General features: G+C 46.4%; 1 protein-coding gene across 1 annotated transcript; it reads right to left on the reverse strand.

Moving 5' to 3' along the window:
- Positions 1–488: 488 nt before the first annotated feature.
- kcnip2 (Kv channel interacting protein 2) lies at positions 489–20,436 on the reverse strand. Its single transcript, XM_052528057.1, has 5 exons — positions 19,191–20,436; positions 5,166–5,290; positions 4,431–4,500; positions 2,776–2,996; positions 489–985 (listed from the first exon to the last, which is right to left on the reverse strand). Exons 1-5 carry the CDS (start codon positions 19,276–19,278, stop codon positions 797–799), a joined length of 693 nt encoding a protein of 230 aa, XP_052384017.1. The 5' UTR covers positions 19,279–20,436; the 3' UTR covers positions 489–796.
- Positions 20,437–21,684: the final 1,248 nt, after the last annotated feature.

The following is a 21,684-nucleotide window of genomic DNA, read 5'->3' on the forward strand; positions in this document are numbered from 1 at the left end:
AATTAACTAACCCTGGGGCCTGGATTCAATTAGAAAACACTGGAGGTAGAATTAACTAACCCTGGGGCCTGGATTCAATTAGAAAACACTGGAGGTAGAATTAACTAACCCTGGGGCCTGGATTCAATTAGAAAACACTGGAGGTAGAATTAACTAACCCTGGGGCCTGGATTCAATTAGAAAACACTGGAGGTAGAATTAACTAACCCTGGGGCCTGGATTCAATTAGAAAACACTGGAGGTAGAATTAACTAACCCTGGGGCCTGGATTCAATTAGAAAACACTGGAGGTAGAATTAACTAACCCTGGGGCCTGGATTCAATTAGAAAACACTGGAGGTAGAATTATCTAACCCTAGGGCCTGGATTCAATTAGAAAACACTGGAGGTAGAATTATCTAACCCTGGGGCCTGAATTCAATTAGAAAACACTGGAGGTAGAATTAACTAACCCTGGGGCCTGGATTAAATTAGAAAACACTGGAGGCAGAATTATCTAACCCTAGGGCCTGGATTAAATAAGATACTGTGCTAAAGCATTTAAAGGTCATTTCCAATTGAGCTGACATCTTCTCAGTTTACCTTGAATGTGATCTCCACTAACACAGTAACATGGCCTTTAAAATGTGCTATTGTCTACAAGCGCAGTAGGATTGAATCAAGGTTTAGATCTGTGGTTAGGTGTTACCTGGAAGAAGTTGTTCATCTGATCCTAGATCTGTAGTTAGTTGTTACCTCGAAGAAGTTGTTCATCTAATCCTAGATCTGTAGTTAGTTGTTACCTGGAAGAAGTTGTTCATCTGATCCTAGATCTGTGGTTAGTTGTGTTACCTGGAAGAAGTTGTTCATCTGATCCTAGATCTGTGGTTAGTTGTGTTACCTGGAAGAAGTTGTCGACATGCTCCTTGGGGGCGTCGTTCTGCATACAGGGGTACGTACACGTCCCCATCATGTCATAGATAGAGCTCATTATATCAGTCATCTCCTGAAACACACAGACACACACACAGAGGAACACACACAAATACACATGCACGCACAAACATGCACACACACACATGCACACACACAAACACGCACACACACACACAGAGGGGACGATGGGGGAATAGTTTAGAAGAGAAAACATATTTGCACACACACACACACACACACACACACACACACACACACACACACACACACACACACTTGAAGTCGGAAGTTTACATACACTTATGTTGGAGTCATTAAAACTCGTTTTTCAACCCCTCCACACATTTCTTGTTAACAAACTATAGTTTTGGCAAGTCTGTTAGGACTCTACTTTGTGCTTGACACAAGTCATTTTTCCAACAATTGTTTACAGACAGATTATTTCACTTACAATTCACTGTATTACAATTCCAGTGGGTCAGAAGTTTACATACACTAAGTGCCTGTAAACAGCTTGGACATTTTCAGAAAATGATGTCATGGCTTTAGAAGCTTCTGACAGGCTAATTGACATTTTGATTCAATTGGAGGTGTACTTGTGGGTGTATGTCAAGGCCAATCCTTCAAACTCAGTGCCTCTTTTCTTGACATCAGGGAAAATCAAAAGAAATCAGCCAAGATAAAAAATTGCAGACCTCCACAAGTCTGGTTCATCCTGTGGAGCAATTTCCAAACACCTGAAGGCACCATGTTCATCTGTACAAACAATAGTACGCAAGTATAAACACCATGGGACCACGCAGCCGTCATTCCGCTCAGGAAGGAGACTCATTCTGTCTCCTAGAGATGAACATACTTTGGTGCAAAAAGTGCAAATCAATCCCAGAACAACAGCAAAAGACCTTGTGAAGATGCTGGAGGAAACAGGTACAAAAGTATCTATATCCACAGTAAAACGAGTCCTATATCGACATAACCTGAAAGGCCGCTCAGCAAGGAAGAAGCCACTGCTCCAAAACTGCCATAGAAAAGCCAGACTACGGTTTGCAACTGCACATGGGGACAAAGATCGTACTTTTTGGAGAAATTACCTCTGGTCTGATGAAACAAAAATAGAACTGTTTGGCCATAATGACCATTGTTATGTTTGGAGGAAAAAGGGGAGGCTTGCAAGCCGAAGAACACCATCCCAACCGTGAAGCACGGGGGGGCAGCATCATGTTGTGGGGGTGCTTTGCTGCAGGAGGGACTGGTGAATTTCACAAAATAGATGGCATCATGAGGACGGACAATTATGTGGCTATATTGAAGCAACATCTCAATACATCAGTCAGGAAGTTAAAGCTTGGTTGTAAATGGGTCTTCCAAATGCACAATGACCCCAAGCATACTTCCAAAGTTGTGGTAAAATGGCTTAAGGACAACTAAGTCAAGGTATTGGAGTGGCCATCACAAAGCCCTGACCTCAATCCCATAGAACATTTGTGGGCAGAACTGAAAAAGCGTGTGTGAACAAGGAGGCCTACAAACCTGACTCAGTTACACCAGTTAAACAATTTAAAGGTAATGCTACCAAATACTAATTGAGTGTATGTAAACCTCTGACCCACTGGGAATGTGATGAAAGAAATAAAAGCTGAAATAAATCATTCTCTCTACTATTATTCTGACATTTCACATTCTAAAAATAAAGTGGTGATCCTAACTGACCTAAGGCAGGGAATTTTTACTAGGATTAAATGTCAGGAATTGTGAAAAACGGTGTTTAAATGTATTTGGCTCAGGTGTATGTAAACTTCCGACTTCAACTGTACATACATACACACACACACACACACACACACACACATCGTACCATACCTCTTTGGTGATGAAGCCATCTTTGTTGAGGTCGTAGAGGTTAAAAGCCCAGTTGAGTTTCTCTGTGACAGAGCCTCTCAGGATGATTGACAGGCCTGTGACAAAGGTGCTGGAGTCTGAATGCTCACCTAGTTCCATTCTTGTGGGTGTCAAACGTAGGTGCTGGAGTCTGAATGGGGGGAAAAAACCTGAGTCAGTTGTACAACTGTAGGTGCTGGAGTCTGAATGAGGGGAAAGGGGAAACCTAGTCAGTTGTACAACTGTAGGTGCTGGAGTCTGAATGAGGGGAAAGGGGGAAACCTAGTCAGTTGTACAACTGTAGGTGCTGGAGTCTGAATGAGGGGAAGGGGGAAACCTAGTCAGTTGTACAACTGTAGGTGCTGGAGTCTGAATGAGGGGAAAGAGGGAAACCTAGTCAGTTGTACAACTGTAGGTGCTGGAGTCTGAATGAGGGGAAGGGAAAGAGAACCTAGTCAGTTGTACTAGTCAGTTGTACAACTGTAGGTGCTGGAGTCTGAATGAGGGGAAGGGAAAGAAACCTAGTCAGTTGTACAACTGTAGGTGCTGGAGTCTGAATGAGGGGAAGGGAAAGAAACCTAGTCAGTTGTACAACTGTAGGTGCTGGAGTCTGAATGAGGTGAAAGAGGGAAACCTAGTCAGTTGTACAACTGTAGGTGCTGGAGTCTGAATGAGGGGAAAGAGGGAAACCTAGTCAGTTGTACAACTGTAGGTGCTGGAGTCTGAATGAGGGGAAAGAGGGGAACCTAGTCAGTTGTACAACTGAATGCCTTCAACTGAAATGTGTCAGTTCGCATTTAACCCCAACCCCTCTGAATCAGGGGAAAGAGGTACAGGGGGTGCTGCTGAATGAGGGGAAGGGGAAACCTTCAGTTGTACAACTCGACATCCACGTCTTCTGGAGTCTGCCCGGGGAGGAAGTGAGAGAGGGGATACTGACAACTGAGACTGAAAGGCTGAGAGAGAGAGAGAAAAACCTTCAGACAAAGTACAGGCTCAGTGAGCACAGCCTTGCTATTGAGAAGTGTAGACACAGGAAAACGTGGCTCCCTGTAGAGGAAAGGCTGTGCAACCACAGCAGAACCCAAGACAGAGCTGCATTTCCTGACAAAATGTCAAAAATATTCATCAATTAGAGAGCTTAATTTCCCCAAATTTGAAACCCTTATTCAAGGTTTCAAAGACCTCTCTGATGAGGATAGGCTACCCGTCCTGTTGGGGGAAGATGCAGAGAGCTGTGGTTTGGCAGCGCACTACATTGCTGCATGTCATAAGATGAGGGACAGACAGTGTCTGACAGACCAACCAACCTGCACATGTACTCTATGCTTATTGTTCAATATATGGTTATTTTGACCCTTGGTTATTGTTGTCCCATTGACAATTTTGATCATAATTATGTTTTGTAAATCTCTAAAGTAAGATTTGGCGATATGTACATTGTTATGTCATGCCAATAAAGCAAATATAATTGCTATATATATATATATAAAATGAGGAAGGAGAGAGAGAGAGAGAGAGAGAGAGAGAGAGAGAGAGAGAGAGAGAGAGAGAGAGAGAGAGAGAGAAAGAGAGAGAAAAGCGAAAAACTTACACAGGATTCCATGCACAGGTGCAGCACACACTTAGACACTCACCTCCCTGAGGAAAGAACTGGGAGTAGATTAACTTGAATGTCTCTTCATCCACCACACCACTAGGGCATTCCTATAGAACAATCAACAGAATTTTAGAACACGGAGACAGACAGACACCACTAGGGCATTCCTATTGGACAATCAACAGAATGTTAGAACACGGAGACAGACAGACACCACTAGGGCATTCCTATAGAACAATCAACAGAATTTTATGCTGCACCACTATACTGCTTTGACAATATCTACAAATGTTATTTCATGTCAATAAAGCAATCTGAATTGTTTTGAAATGAGAGAGAGAGATATGAGATTGTTATGTCATGCCAATAAAGCAAATATAGATTGCTTTGAGAGAGAGAGAGAGAGAGATCCACCACACCACTAGGGCATTCCTATTGGACAATCAACAGAATGTTAGAACACGAGAGACAGACAGACACCACTAGGGCATTCCTATTGGACAATCAACAGAATGTTAGAACACGGAGACAGACAGACACCACTAGGGCATTCCTATAGAACAATCAACAGAATTTTATGCTGCACCACTATACTGCTGACAATATCTACAAATGTTATTTCATGAGAGAGAGAGAGAGAGAGAGAGAGAGAGAGAGAGAGAGAGAGAGAGAGAGAGAGAGAGAGAGAGAGAGACCACTAGACAGAGAGAGAGAGAGAGAGAGAGAGAGAGAGAGAGAGAGAGAGAGAGAGAGTCCTCAGGGACAGACGTACATTCTTGAAGCCCCTGTAGAGGATCTGTAGTTCTCTCCTGGTGAACTTAGTCTGTTGTAGTAGCTGGTCCAACCCCTCTGGTCTATAACACACTGTAGATAACTCTCCATCCTCCACTACACTGTCTGTAGGAGGGAAGAGAGAGAGAAGGCATGGTGGTTATGCTCACACACACCCTATTGTGTGTGAGAAAGAGGAAGAGAGAAGCAGAAGTGAAAGAGATAAAGATAGAAGAGAAGACAATGATACTCAGTTCCCTGTTACCAGTGGTGTAAAGTACACTTCAGTTAAAATACTGTACTTTAAAGTACTGCTTAAGTCACTTTTGGGGGTATCTGTACTCTACTTTACTATTCATATTTTTTACAACTTTTACTTCACTACATTCTTACAGAAAATAAAGTATTTTTACCTCCATACATTTTCCCTGACACCCAAAACTAATCCTTATATTTTCAGCTTTGTTTGTAACTGATGTCTGAGTGTTGGAGTGTCCCTGGCTATCAGTAAATAACTAGAGGTAATCATGTAACTGATGTCTGAGTGTTGGAGTGTCCCTGGCTATCAGTAAATAACTAGAAGTAATCATGTAACTGATGTCTGAGTGTTGGAGTGTCCCTGGCTATCGGTAAATAACTAGAGGTAATCATGTAACTGATGTCTGAGTGTTGGAGTGTCCCTGGCTATAGGTAAATAACTAGAGGTAATCATGTAACTGATGTCTGAGTGTTGGAGTGTCCCTGGCTATCAGTAAATAACTAGCGGTAATCATGTAACTGATGTCTGAGTGTTGGAGTGTCCCTGGCTATAGGTAAATAACTAGAGGTAATCATGTAACTGATGTCTGAGTGTCCCTGGCTATCAGTAAATAACTAGCGGTAATCATGTAACTGATGTCTGAGTGTTGGAGTGTCCCTGGCTATAGGTAAATAACTAGAGGTAATCATGTAACTGATGTCTGAGTGTCCCTGGCTATCAGTAAATAACTAGCGGTAATCATGTAACTGATGTCTGAGTGTTGGAGTGTCCCTGGCTATAGGTAAATAACTAGAGGTAATCATGTAACTGATGTCTGAGTGTTGGAGTGTCCCTGGCTATCGGTAAATAACTAGCAGTAATCATGTAACTGATGTCTGAGTGTTGGAGTGTCCCTGGCTATAGGTAAATAACTAGCAGTAATCATGTAACTGATGTCTGAGTGTTGGAGTGTCCCTGGCTATAGGTAAATAACTAGCAGTAATCATGTAACTGATGTCTGAGTGTTGGAGTGTCCCTGGCTATCAGTAAATAACTAGCAGTAATCATGTAACTGATGTCTGAGTGTTGGAGTGTCCCTGGCTATCTGTAAATAACTAGAGGTAATCATGTAACTGATGTCTGAGTGTTGGAGTGTCCCTGGCTATCAGTAAATAACTAGCGGTAATCATGTAACTGATGTCTGAGTGTTGGAGTGTCCCTGGCTATCAGTAAATAACTAGCAGTAATCATGTAACTGATGTCTGAGTGTTGGAGTGTCCCTGGCTATAGGTAAATAACTAGCAGTAATCATGTAACTGATGTCTGAGTGTTGGAGTGTCCCTGGCTATCAGTAAATAACTAGAGGTAATCATGTAACTGATGTCTGAGTGTTGGAGTGTCCCTGGCTATCAGTAAATAACTAGAGGTAATCATGTAACTGATGTCTGAGTGTTGGAGTGTCCCTGGCTATCAGTAAATAACTAGAGGTAATCATGTAACTGATGTCTGAGTGTTGGAGTGTCCCTGGCTATAGGTAAATAACTAGCAGTAATCATGTAACTGATGTCTGAGTGTTGGAGTGTCCCTGGCTATAGGTAAATAACTAGAGGTAATCATGTAACTGATGTCTGAGTGTTGGAGTGTCCCTGGCTATAGGTAAATGAAATAAAACATCTAGAAAATGGTGGCGTCTGGTTTGCTTAACATAAGGAATTTAAAATGATTAATACTTTACTTTTATTTTTGATACTTAGGTGCATTTTAGCAATTACATTTACTTTTGATTCTTAACTTTATTTAAAACCAAATACTTTTCGACTTTTACTCAAGTAGTATTTTACTGGCTGACTTTCACTTTTACTTGAGTCATTTTCTATTAAGGGATCTTCACTTTTACTCAAGTGTGACAGTTGGTTACTTTTTCCACCACTGCAGGTAGCTAGCACTGCAGTTTGAGTTTACGTTTTCACTTTGTTTATGAAGAAGAAGCATCAGAGAGAGAGAGAGAGGGTGAGAGAGAGAGCTATATTTTGTTCTATGTTTTCTTATTTTTAGTTTACCTTCCACATACTTAGCTAGGTAATTTAGCAACAACCTAACTCAAATAGAGAGGAATGCTATTTATGTTAGCTAGCTGGCTAAAGCTATCCAACACGGCAACTTGTCTGTGTAACTGCCTATTACACTTGTTTAGCAAGGGCTCGAAGGGGGCGGAGGAACGGAGGAAGGGGTGGGGATATGCAAACGAGCACTTGCTTTGACTGAGTGAGGGGCGGTTCTGGAGCGACAGCAGGGCAGCAGCTTGATGAACCTCTGTTTTATAGTTCGCTTGCTGTGGTTGGATGCTGGGTTACCTGGAAGTAACCAATCACAGCACAGATTAGAGCAGGGTGGCACGACCCCATAGAATGGACTCAAATCACACATATGCATGCACACAAGTTGAAGTAGTCATTATTCCATCTTGATGCTATAGTTAGTTTGCTGATCTGGCTTTAGGTTATAGTCTCTTATGATAGGTGATATATTATATACATATATAGAAAGAGAGAGACCGAGTTGCAGTGTTTTATCAGTTAGTCTGACTCTGGTCTCTAGTGTATAAAGTGTCACACATAGTGACTGTTTTCTAGTCTCTATTTTCATCTCTCTATTTTCATCTCTCTCTCTCTCTCATCATCATCATCATCATCAGAAAGGCCAGGCCACCAGTAACCAGCTGTGGTTGACAGGTTCCATCTACAGAGCGGAGGGTTCCGAGTAGAACAGCCGTCTCCATGGCAACCTGACAGATGTATAAACACAGGAGTGTAAATGCCTGCCTGCTTCCGTCTCACGGTTGTTGCTTTCCATCATTCTCTATCTTCACACAGGAGAGACTGGTTTGTGGTGTTGCTTTCCATCATTCTCTATCTTCACACAGGAGAGACTGGCTTAGTGGTGTTGCTTTCCATCATTCTCTATCTTCACACAGGAGAGACTGGCTTAGTGGTGTTGCTTTCCATCATTCTCTATCTTCACACAGGAGAGACTGGTTTAGTGGTGTTGCTTTCCATCATTCTCTATCTTCACACAGGAGAGAATGGTTTAGTGGTGTTGCTTTCCATCATTCTCTATCTTCACACAGGAGAGAATGGCTGGTGGTGTTTCTTTCCATCATTCTCTATCTTCACACAGGAGAGAATGGCTTAGTGGTGTTGCTTTCCATCATTCTCTATCTTCACACAGGAGAGACTGGCTTAGTGGTGTTTCTTTCCATCATTCTCTATCTTCACACAGGAGAGAATGGCTTAGTGGTGTTGCTTTCCATCATTCTCTATCTTCACACAGGAGAGACTGGCTTAGTGGTGTTTCTTTCCATCATTCTCTATCTTCACACAGGAGAGAATGGCTTAGTGGTGTTGCTTTCCATCATTCTCTATCTTCACACAGGAGAGAATGGTTTGGTGGTGTTGCTTTCCACCATTCTCTATCTTCACACAGGAGAGACTGGTTGGTGGTGTTTCTTTCCATCATTCTCTATCTTCACACAGGAGAGAATGGCTTAGTGGTGTTGCTTTCCATCATTCTCTATCTTCACACAGGAGAGAATGGCTTAGTGGTGTTGCTTTCCATCATTCTCTATCTTCACACAGGAGAGAATGGCTTAGTGGTGTTGCTTTCCATCATTCTCTATCTTCACACAGGAGAGAATGGTTGGTGGTGTTGCTTTCCATCATTCTCTATCTTCACACAGGAGAGACTGGTTAGTGGTGTTGCTTTCCATCATTCTCTATCTTCACACAGGAGAGAATGGCTTAGTGGTGTTGCTTTCCATCATTCTCTATCTTCACACAGGAGAGAATGGTTTGGTGGTGTTGCTTTCCACCATTCTCTATCTTCACACAGGAGAGACTGGTTGGTGGTGTTTCTTTCCATCATTCTCTATCTTCACACAGGAGAGAATGGCTTAGTGGTGTTGCTTTCCATCATTCTCTATCTTCACACAGGAGAGAATGGCTTAGTGGTGTTGCTTTCCATCATTCTCTATCTTCACACAGGAGAGACTGGTTGGTGGTGTTGCTTTCCATCATTATCTATCTTCACACAGGAGAGAATAGTTGGTGGTGTTGCTTTCCATCATTATCTATCTTCACACAGGAGAGAATGGCTTGGTGGTGTTGCTTTCCATCATTCTCTATCTTCACACAGGAGAGAATGGCTTAGTGGTGTTGCTTTCCATCATTCTCTATCTTCACACAGGAGAGACTGGTTGGTGGTGTTTCTTTCCATCATTCTCTATCTTCACACAGGAGAGACTGGTTGGTGGTGTTGCTTTCCATCATTCTCTATCTTCACACAGGAGAGACTGGTTGGTGGTGTTGCTTTCCATCATTCTCTATCTTCACACAGGAGAGACTGGTTGGTGGTGTTGCTTTCCATCATTCTCTATCTTCACACAGGAGAGACTGGTTGGTGGTGTTGCTTTCCATCATTCTCTATCTTCACACAGGAGAGACTGGTTGGTGGTGTTGCTTTCCATCATTCTCTATCTTCACACAGGAGAGACTGGTTGGTGGTGTTGCTTTCCATCATTCTCTATCTTCACACAGGAGAGACTGGCTTAGTGGTGTTGCTTTCCATCATTCTCTATCTTCACACAGGAGAGACTGGTTGGTGGTGTTGCTTTCCATCATTCTCTATCTTCACACAGGAGAGAATGGCTTAGTGGTGTTGCTTTCCATCATTCTCTATCTTCACACAGGAGAGAATGGTTGGTGGTGTTGCTTTCCATCATTCTCTATCTTCACACAGGAGAGACTGGTTTAGTGGTGTTGCTTTCCATCATTCTCTATCTTCACACAGGAGAGAATGGCTTAGTGGTGTTGCTTTCCATCATTCTCTATCTTCACACAGGAGAGAATGGCTTAGTGGTGTTGCTTTCCGTCATTCTCTATCTTCACACAGGAGAGAATGGTTGGTGGTGTTGCTTTCCATCATTCTCTATCTTCACACAGGAGAGAATGGTTGGTGGTGTTGCTTTCCATCATTCTCTATCTTCACACAGGAGAGAATGGCTTAGTGGTGTTGTTTCCATCATTCTCTATCTTCACACAGGAGAGAATGGCTTAGTGGTGTTGCTTTCCATCATTCTCTATCTTCACACAGGAGAGAATGGCTTAGTGGTGTTGCTTTCCATCATTCTCTATCTTCACACAGGAGAGAATGGTTGGTGGTGTTGCTTTCCATCATTCTCTATCTTCACACAGGAGAGAATGGCTTAGTGGTGTTGCTTTCCATCATTCTCTATCTTCACACAGGAGAGAATGGTTGGTGGTGTTGCTTTCCATCATTCTCTATCTTCACACAGGAGAGAATGGCTTAGTGGTGTTGCTTTCCATCATTCTCTATCTTCACACAGGAGAGAATGGTTGGTGGTGTTGCTTTCCATCATTCTCTATCTTCACACAGGAGAGACTGGTTGGTGGTGTTGCTTTCCATCATTCTCTATCTTCACACAGGAGAGACTGGTTGGTGGTGTTGCTTTCCATCATTCTCTATCTTCACACAGGAGAGACTGGTTTAGTGGTGTTGCTTTCCATCATTCTCTATCTTCACACAGGAGAGACTGGTTGGTGGTGTTGCTTTCCATCATTCTCTATCTTCACACAGGAGAGACTGGTTGGTGGTGTTTCTTTCCATCATTCTCTATCTTCACACAGGAGAGACTGGTTGGTGGTGTTGCTTTCCATCATTCTCTATCTTCACACAGGAGAGACTGGTTGGTGGTGTTGCTTTCCATCATTCTCTATCTTCACACAGGAGAGACTGGTTGGTGGTGTTGCTTTCCATCATTCTCTATCTTCACACAGGAGAGACTGGTTGGTGGTGTTGCTTTCCATCATTCTCTATCTTCACACAGGAGAGACTGGTTGGTGGTGTTTCTTTCCATCATTCTCTATCTTCACACAGGAGAGACTGGTTGGTGGTGTTGCTTTCCATCATTCTCTAGTAGTGACAACCAGTGTAGTAGTAGTGTGAGAACCAGGCTCTGACAGATTCTCTGAGTGGTGTGAGAACCAGGCTCTGACAGATTCTCTGAGTGGTGTGAGAACCAGGCTCTGACAGATTCTCTGAGTGGTGTGAGAACCAGGCTCTGACAGATTCTCTGAGTGGTGTGAGAACCAGGCTCTGACAGATTCTCTGAGTGGTGTGAGAACCAGGCTCTGACAGATTCTCTGAGTGGTGTGAGAACCAGGCTCTGACAGATTCTCTGAGTGGTGTGAGAACCAGGCTCTGACAGATTCTCTGAGTGGTGTGAGAACCAGGCTCTGACAGATTCTCTGAGTGGTGTGAGAACCAGGCTCTGACAGATTCTCTGAGTGGTGTGAGAACCAGGCTCTGACAGATTCTCTGAGTAGTGTGAGAACCAGGCTCTGACAGATTCTCTGAGTAGTGTGAGAACCAGGCTCTGACAGATTCTCTGAGTGGTGTCTTGGTATTAGAACCAGGTTTTGATTCATTCTCTGAGTGGTGTCTTGGCATTAGAACCAGGTTTTGACTAAATCTTTGAGTGGTGTCTTGGCATGAGAACCAGGTTTTGACTAAATCTTTGAGTGGTGTCTTGGCATTAGAACCAGGTTTTGACTAAATCTTTGAGTGGTGTCTTGGCATGAGAACCAGGCCTTGTCCTTAATGGTACCTTATTCCCTATATAGTGTCCTATGCAATAATCACTTCCCTTTCTGATTAACCTATGGGCTCACTCGGCAATAATCACTTCCCTTTCTGATTAACCTATGGGCTCACTCGGCAATAATCACTTCCCTTTCTGATTAACCTATGGGCTCACTCGGCAATAATCACTTCCTTTTCTGATTAACCTATGGGCTCACTCGGGCAATAATCACTTCCCTTTCTGATTAACCTATGGGCTCACTCGGCAATAATCACTTCCTTTTCTGATTAACCTATGGGCTCACTCGGGCAATAATCACTTCCTTTTCTGATTAACCTATGGGCTCACTCGGCAATAATCACTTCCTTTTCTGATTAACCTATGGGCTCACTCGGGCAATAATCACTTCCTTTTCTGATTAACCTATGGGCTCACTCGGGCAATAATCACTTCCTTTTCTGATTAACCTATGGGCTCACTCGGCAATAATCACTTCCTTTTCTGATTAACCTATGGGCTCACTCGGGCAATAATCACTTCCCTTTCTGATTAACCTATGGGCTCACTCGGCAATAATCACTTCCCTTTCTGATTAACCTATGGGCTCACTCGGCAATAATCACTTCCTTTTCTGATTAACCTATGGGCTCACTCGGGCAATAATCACTTCCCTTTCTGATTAACCTATGGGCTCACTCGGCAATAATCACTTCCCTTTCTGATTAACCTATGGGCTCACTCGGCAATAATCACTTCCTTTTCTGATTAACCTATGGGCTCACTCGGGCAATAATCACTTCCCTTTCTGATTAACCTATGGGCTCACTCGGAAATAATCACTTCCCTTTCTGATTAACCTATGGGCTCACTCAGCAATAATCATTTCCCTTTCTGATTAACCTATGGGCTCACTCAGCAATAATCATTTCCCTTTCTGATTAACCTATGGGCTCACTCAGCAATAATCATTTCCCTTTCTGATTAACCTATGGGCTCACTCAGCAATAATCACTTCCCTTTCTGATTAACCTATGGGCATAAACCTCAGGGAGCATTTATATGTCAACTCATCCCTTGTCTCTCACTTGATGTTCTGCAGTCTTCCAATGACCTTCCACCTCCTCCGCACCACCAGCGTAACAACCTGGAGGCTAGTCATCAGAACCCCGTTGTCCAAGAGGGGTTATTGTATTCTCAATGACCTTCCACCTCCTCCACACCACCAGCGTAACAACCTGGAGGCTAGTCATCAGAACCCCGTTGTCCAAGAGGGGTCATTGTATTCTCAATGACCTTCCACCTCCTCCGCACCACCAGCGTAACAACCTGGAGGCTAGTCATCAGAACCCCGTTGTCCAAGAGGGGTTATTGTATTCTCAATGACCTTCCACCTCCTCCGCACCACCAGCGTAACAACCTGGAGGCTAGTCATCAGAACCCTGTTCTCCAAGAGGGGTCATTGTATTCTGTCTCTGATGTCATTCAGTTAAGACGGTACTCGATTGAACTCTCTGATCTTCTAGAAGGATTTGTCTTTGAGGCCTGCGGCAAGACCACTGATTCAACCCAACCACACAGCTCCTCACCTATTCAAACGGTCTACAGTCACCATTTTGTAGTGAGCAGCAGTGGGCCTATTTAGCTTGGACCTTCTACCAGCCCGATTCAAACCAAGGAGCACAGTAACCATTCCAGGACCAGACAACAGCGTGTATATTACAACACCTTGGAGAGCTACACAGACCTCTGGTAGAAAGTCACAGAGAGAGCATTACAACAGTATGGGGACAGCTACACAGACCTCTGGTAGCAAGTCACAGAGAGAGCATTTCAACACCTTGGAGAGCTACACAGACCTCTGGTAGCAAGTCACAGAGAGAGCATTACAACACCTTGGACAGCTACACAGACCTCTGGCAGCAAGTCACAGAGAGAGCATTTCAACACCTTGGACAGCTACACAGACCTCTGGCAGCAAGTCACAGAGAGAGCATTTCAACACCTTGGACAGCTACACAGACCTCTGGCAGCAAGTCACAGAGAGAGCATTTCAACACCTTGGACAGCTACACAGACCTCTGGTAGCAAGTCACAGAGAGAGCATTACAACAGTATGGGGACAGCTACACAGACCTCTGGTAGCAAGTCACAGAGAGAGCATTTCAACACCTTGGAGAGCTACACAGACCTCTGGTAGCAAGTCACAGAGAGAGCATTTCAACACCTTGGACAGCTACACAGACCTCTGGCAGCAAGTCACAGATAGAGCATTTCAACACCTTGGACAGCTACACAGACCTCTGGTAGCAAGTCACAGAGAGAGCATTACAACAGTATGGGGACAGCTACACAGACCTCTGGTAGCAAGTCACAGAGAGAGCATTTCAACACCTTGGAGAGCTACACAGACCTCTGGTAGCAAGTCACAGAGAGAGCATTACAACACCTTGGACAGCTACACAGACCTCTGGCAGCAAGTCACAGAGAGAGCATTTCAACACCTTGGACAGCTACACAGACCTCTGGCAGCAAGTCACAGAGAGAGCATTTCAACACCTTGGACAGCTACACAGACCTCTGGCAGCAAGTCACAGAGAGAGCATTTCAACACCTTGGAGAGCTACACAGACCTCTGGTAGCAAGTCACAGAGAGAGCATTACAACAGTATGGGGACAGCTACACAGACCTCTGGCAGCAAGTCACAGATAGAGCATTACAACACCTTGGAGAGCTACACAGACCTCTGGCAGCAAGTCACAGATAGAGCATTACAACAGTATGGGGACAGCTACACAGACCTCTGGTAGCAAGTCACAGAGAGAGCATTACAACAGTATGGGGACAGCTACACAGACCTCTGGTAGCAAGTCACAGAGAGAGCATTACAACAGTATGGGGACAGCTACACAGACCTCTGGCAGCAAGTCACAGATAGAGCATTACAACAGTATGTGGACAGCTACACAGACCTCTGGTAGCAAGTCACAGATAGAGCATTACAACAGTATGTGGACAGCTACACAGACCTCTGGTAGCAAGTCACAGAGAGAGCATTACAACAGTATGGGGACAGCTACACAGACCTCTGGTAGCAAGTCACAGAGAGAGCATTACAACAGTATGGGGACAGCTACACAGACCTCTGGCAGCAAGTCACAGATAGAGTATTACAACACCTTGGAGAGCTACACAGACCTATGGCAGCAAGTCACAGAGAGAGCATTACAACAGTATGTGGACAGCTACACAGACCTCTGGTAGCAAGTCACAGAGAGAGCATTACAACAGTATGTGGACAGCTACACAGACCTCTGGCAGCAAGTCACAGATAGAGCATTACAACAGTATGGGGACAGCTACACAGACCTCCGGCAGCAAGTCACAGATAGAGCATTACAACACCTTGGAGAGCTACACAGACCTCTGGCAGCAAGTCACAGATAGAGCATTACAACAGTATGGGGACAGCTACACAGACCTCTGGTAGCAAGTCACAGAGAGAGCATTACAACAGTATGGGGACAGCTACACAGACCTATGGCAGCAAGTCACAGAGAGAGCATTAGAAACAGTATGTGGACAGCTACACAGACCTCTGGTAGCAAGTCACAGATAGAGCATTACAACAGTATGGGGACAGCTACACAGACCTATGGCAGCAAGTCACAGAGAGAGCATTACAACAGTATGTGGACAGCTACACAGACCTCTGGTAGCAAGTCACAGAGAGAGCATTACAACAGTATGTGGACAGCTACACAGACCTCTGGCAGCAAGTCACAGATAGAGCATTACAACAGTATGTGGACAGCTACACAGACCTCTGGTAGCAAGTCACAGAGAGAGCATTACAACAGTATGTGGACAGCTACACAGACCTCTGGTAGCAAGTCACAGATAGAGCATTTACAACAGTATGTGGACAGCTACACAGACCTCTGGTAGCAAGTCACAGATAGAGCATTACAACAGTATGGGGACAGCTACACAGACCTATGGCAGCAAGTCACAGAGAGAGCATTACAACAGTATGTGGACAGCTACACAGACCTCTGGTAGCAAGTCACAGAGAGAGCATTACAACAGTATGTGGACAGCTACACAGACCTCTGGTAGCAAGTCACAGATAGAGCATTACAAAAGTATGGGGACAGCTACACAGACCTATGGCAGCAAGTCACAGAGAGAGCATTACAACAGTATGTGGACAGCTACACAGACCTCTGGTAGCAAGTCACAGATAGAGCATTACAACAGTATGGGGACAGCTACACAGACCTATGGCAGCAAGTCACAGAGAGAGCATTACAACAGTATGTGGACAGCTCCACAGACCTCTGGTAGCAAGTCACAGAGAGAGCATTACAACAGTATGTGGACAGCTACACAGACCTCTGGCAGCAAGTCACAGATAGAGCATTACAACAGTATGTGGACAGCTACACAGACCTCTGGTAGCAAGTCACAGAGAGAGCATTACAACAGTATGTGGACAGCTACACAGACCTATGGCAGCAAGTCACAGAGAGAGCATTACAACAGTATGTGGACAGCTACACAGACCTCTGGTAGCAAGTCACAGAGAGAGCATTACAACAGTATGTGGACAGCTACACAGACCTCTGGCAGCAAGTCACAGATAGAGCATTACAACAGTATGTGGACAGCTACACAGACCTCTGGTAGCAAGTCACAGAGAGAGCATTACAACAGTATGTGGACAGCTACACAGACCTCTGGTAGCAAGTCACAGATAGAGCATTACAACAGTATGTGGACAGCTACACAGACCTCTGGTAGCAAGTCACAGATAGAGCATTACAACAGTATGTGGACAGCTACACAGACCTCTGGTAGCAAGTCACAGAGAGAGCATTACAACAGTATGTGGACAGCTACACAGACCTCTGGTAGCAAGTCACAGAGAGAGCATTACAACAGTATGTGGACAGCTACACAGACCTCTGGTAGCAAGTCACAGATAGAGCATTACAACAGTATGGGGACAGCTACACAGACCTATGGCAGCAAGTCACAGAGAGAGCATTACAACAGTATGTGGACAGCTACACAGACCTCTGGTAGCAAGTCACAGATAGAGCATTACAACACCTTGGAGAGCTACACAGACCTATGGCAGCAAGTCACAGAGAGAGCATTTCAACACCTTGGAGAGCTACACAGACCTCTGGTAGCAAGTCACAGAGAGAGCATTACAACAGTATGTGGACAGCTACACAGACCCCCCTTCTCCCTACAGTACCTTCTACCAGGGTCCTGGTGTCCCCCCCCCAATCCCCTACAGTACCTTCTACCAGGGTCCTGGTTTTCTCCCCCCCCATCCCCCTACAGTACCTTCTAACAGGGTCCTGGTGTTCTCCCCCCAACCCACTCCCCATCCCCCTACAGTACCTTCTACCAGGGTCCTGGTGTTCCCAACCCCCCCCACTCCCCATCCCCCTACAGTACCTTCTACCAGGGTCCTGGTGTTCTCCCCCCCCCCCCACTCCCCATCCCCCTACAGTACCTTCTCCCAGGGTCCTGATGTTCCCAACCCCCATCTCCCTACAGTACCTTCTACCAGGGTCCTGGTGTCCCCCCAATCCCCCTATAGGACCTTCTACCAGGGTCCTGGTGTCCCCCCCCTCCCCATCCCCCTACAGTACCTTCTACCAGGGTCCTGGTGTTCCCAACCCCCATCCCCCTACAGTACCTTCTACCAGGGTCCTGGTGTCCCCCCTCCCCATCCCCTACAGTACCTTCTACCAGGGTCCTTGTGTCCCCCCTCCCCTACAGTACCTTCTACCAGGGTCCTGGTGTTCCCAACCCCCATCTCCCTACAGTACCATCTACCAGGGTCCTGATGTTCCCAACCCCCATCTCCCTACAGTACCTTCTACCAGGGTCCTGGTGTCCCCCCCCAATCCCCCTATAGTACCTTCTACCAGGGTCCTGGTGCCCCCCTGGTAGTACCTTCTACCAGGGTCCTGGTGCCCCCCTCCCCATCCCCCTACAGTACCTTCTACCAGGGTCCTGGTGTCCCCCCATCTCCCTACAGTACCTTCTACCAGGGTCCTGCCCCCCTCCCCATCTCCCTACAGTACCTTCTACCAGGGTCCTGGTGTCCCCCCCCCCCCATCTCCCTACAGTACCTTCTACCAGGGTCCTGGTGTTCCCAACCCCCCATCCCCCTACAGTACCTTCTACCAGGGTCCTGGTGTCCCCCCCCCCCATCCCCCTACAGTACCTTCTACCAGGGTCCTTGTGTCCCCCCCCCTCCCCCTACAGTACCTTCTACCAGGGTCCTGGTGTTCCCAACCCCCCATCTCCCTACAGTACCTTCTACCAGGGTCCTGGTGTTCCCAACCCCCCATCTCCCTACAGTACCTTCTACCAGGGTCCTGGTGTCCCCCCATCTCCCTACAGTACCTTCTACCAGGGTCCTGGTGTTCCCAACCCCCATCCCCCTACAGTACCTTCTACCAGGGTCCTGGTGTCCCCCCCTCCCCATCCCCCTACAGTACCTTCTACCAGGGTCCTGGTGTCCCCCCCCCTCCCCATCCCCCTACAGTACCTTCTACCAGGGTCCTGGTGTCCCCCCCCCCCAATCCCCCTACAGTACCTTCTACCAGGGTCCTGGTGTTCCCAACCCCCCATCTCCCTACAGTACCTTCTACCAGGGTCCTGGTGCCCCCCACACTCCCCATCCCCCTACAGTACCTTCTACCAGGGTCCTGGTGTTCCCAACCCCCCATCCCCCTACAGTACCTTCTACCAGGGTCCTGGTCCCCCCCCCATCCCCCTACAGTACCTTCTACCAGGGTCCTGGTGTTCCCAACCCCATCCCCCTACAGTACCTTCTACCAGGGTCCTGGTGTCCCCCCATCCCCCTACAGTACCTTCTACCAGGGTCCTGGTGTTCCCAACCCCCCATCCCCCTACAGTACCTTCTACCAGGGTCCTGGTGTCCCCCCATCCCCCTACAGTACCTTCTACCAGGGTCCTGGTGTCCCCCCCCCTCCCCATCCCCCTACAGTACCTTCTACCAGGGTCCTGGTGTCCCCCCATCCCCCTTCAGTACCTTCTACCAGGGTCCTGGTGTCCCCCCCTCCCCATCCCCCTACAGTACCTTCTACCAGGGTCCCAGTGAACCAGCGGTACAGGTATCTGGCCACCCTGAGGAGTCGTCTCTTGCATCTTCTTCTGCGATGGCCCATCCTGACCGTGTTCTGGTTGTGGTCGTGAGGTAACGTTTCTGTGGTTACGGAAGTCCTAAGGTTCTTTTCCTAAGGTTCTATGATTGCAATTGTTGGTTATGGTTGTGTAGTTGCAGGTTTAAGGTTATGGTCGTAAGGTTGAAGTTCTCTGTGTTAGTGGTCCTATGGTTCTATGGGTCCAGGGTTTGTAATCCTATTTTCAAGGAGTTCAGTTCCTCTTCCTCTACAGAGAGCTCTGTTAGGACTGGATCTCCATCTGTGTCTGGGTCAAGATGAGCAGCAACTAAACGTCTTTTAATGTCTATGTTTCTCCCTCTCTCTCTCTCTCTCTCTCCCTGTCTGTATCTCCCACTCCCTCTCTCCTCTCTCTCTCTATCTCTCTCTCTCTTGCTCCCTGTCTGACTCTCTCACTACCTCTCTCCCTCTCTCTCAGGTCCTGGAGAGCTTGTTCAAATCAGATCCACTTGTTGCGATCTGGTCTTAAAGAGGAAACTGTGTCCTCTCCCCAGGGGTTCCTCTCTCTGGATCTCTCTCTCTTTCTCTGTCTTCTGCATCTCTCTTTCCTCTCTCTCTATCAATCTCTTTCTCACTCTCTCTCTCTGGGTGAAGTTATCTCTAGGTCCAGTTCTAGGATCAGCTTCACCCCCTTATCAAAACTTTAAATGCAAAACTGACCCTAGGGGCAACTTCACTCTACACCGAACCACTCAGTGTTCCTCCATCTGTCACACCCAAAGTGAAATTCCCCTTAGGTGCTGATATTGGGTCGGTTTTGCATTTCCACCACTAATGGTTAAGCTTAGGATTGGAGGAGGCGAAGCTGATCCTAGATCTGTATCTGTAGGAAACCTCGAAGCGACACACTCAAGAGGTCAAGGGTCAGAAAAGGAAGTCTCATTGTTATGTTCTCTCTCCTTCTTCTCTTCTTTCTTCCTCCCAATGTTTCTCTTTCTCTCATGTTCTTTGTTCCAGTTCTTGTGGTGATTGAAACGCTCCCTTTCTCTTCTTCCTCTCTTCTCGATTCTTTTTTTACCTCCTCTTTTACTTTTTTTTCTCCCTTGTGGTGAAACACCTCTCTCTCTGCTCTCCTCTCTCTCTGCTCTGCTCTCTCTCTGCTCTGCTCTCCTCTCTCTCTGCTCTGCTCTGCTCTCCTCTCTCTGCTCTGCTCTCCTCTCTCTGCTCTGCTCTCCTCTCTCTCTGCTCTGCTCTCCTCTCTCTCTGCTCTGCTCTCCTATCTCTCTGCTCTCCTCTCTCTCTGCTCTCCTCTCTCTCTGCTCTGCTCTCCTCTCTCTCTGCTCTGCTCTCCTCTCTCTCTGCTCTCCTCTCTCTCTGCTCTGCTCTGCTCTCCTCTCTCTCTGCTCTGCTCTGCTCTCTCTCTGCTCTGCTCTCTCTCTGCTCTCCTCTCTCTCTGCTCTGCTCTCCTCTTTCTCTGCTCTCCTCTCTCTCTGCTCTGCTCTCCTCTCTCCTCTCCTCTCTCTGCTCTCCTCTCTCTCTGCTCTCCTCTCCTCTCTCTCTGCTCTCCTCTCCTCTCTCTCTGCTCTCCTCTCCTCTCTCTCTGCTCTCCTCTCTCTCTGCTCTGTCTCTGCTCTGCTCTGCTGTCTCTGCTCTGTCTCTGCTCTGCTCTCCTCTATCTCTGCTCTCCTCTCCCTTTTCACTCCCCTCTCCTCTCTCTCTGCTCTGCTCTCCTCTCCTCTCCCCTCTCTCTCTCTGCTCTCTTCTCTCTGCTCTGCTCTCCTCTATCTCTACTCTGCTCTCTCTTTTCACTCTCCTCTCTCCTCTCTCTCTGCTCTCTTCTCTCTGCTCTGCTCTCCTCTATCTCTGCTCTCCTCTCCCTTTTCACTCCCCTCTCTCTCTCTGCTCTCTTCTCTCTGCTCTTCTCTCCTCTATCTCTACTCTCCTCTCTCTTTTCACTCTCTTCTCTCCTCTCTCTTTTCGCTCTCCTCTCTCTTTTCACTCTCTGCTCTCCTCTCTCTTTTCACTCTCTGCTCTCCTCTCTCTCTGCTCTCCTCTCTCTCATCTCTGCTCTGCTCTCCTCTCTCTCCTCTCTCTGCTCTCCTCTCTCTCTGCTCTCCTCTCTCCCCTCTCCTCTCTGCTCTCCTCTCTCTCATCTCTGCTCTGCTCTCCTCTCTCCTCTCTCATCTCTGCTCTGCTCTCCTCTATCTCTCCTCTCTCTCTAGTCTCCTCTCTCCCCTCTCCTCTCTCTTTGCTTGAGGTGATGCAACACTTCGTGTTTGCACAGATATGACCGATGATCTTTCTTCATGTGCCGTTCTGTTTGATCAGAAAACATCTCACACTCATCTGTCTCTATCAATCTCTTCTCTCCGCCCTCTTCTATATAATCATTTGTCCTCCCTCTCTCTTTCAATCACCTTTTGTTTAACATCTCTCTCTCTCAATCGTTCT

This window comes from Oncorhynchus keta, chromosome 10 (genome assembly GCF_023373465.1).
Source record: "Oncorhynchus keta strain PuntledgeMale-10-30-2019 chromosome 10, Oket_V2, whole genome shotgun sequence".
Lineage (NCBI taxonomy): Eukaryota > Metazoa > Chordata > Actinopteri > Salmoniformes > Salmonidae > Oncorhynchus > Oncorhynchus keta.

Coding starts and splice junctions, on each gene's coding strand:
- kcnip2 (XM_052528057.1), bottom strand. CDS start 19,278: ATGGGCCATCGCAGAAGAAGATGCAAGAGACGACTCCTCAGGGTGGCC. Junction 5,291..19,190: donor CACTGGGACCCTGGTAGAAG/GTACTGTAGGGG, acceptor TCCCTCCTACAG/ACAGTGTAGTGGAGGATGGA. Junction 986..2,775: donor ATGGCTTCATCACCAAAGAG/GTATGGTACGAT, acceptor TGTGTGTTTCAG/GAGATGACTGATATAATGAG.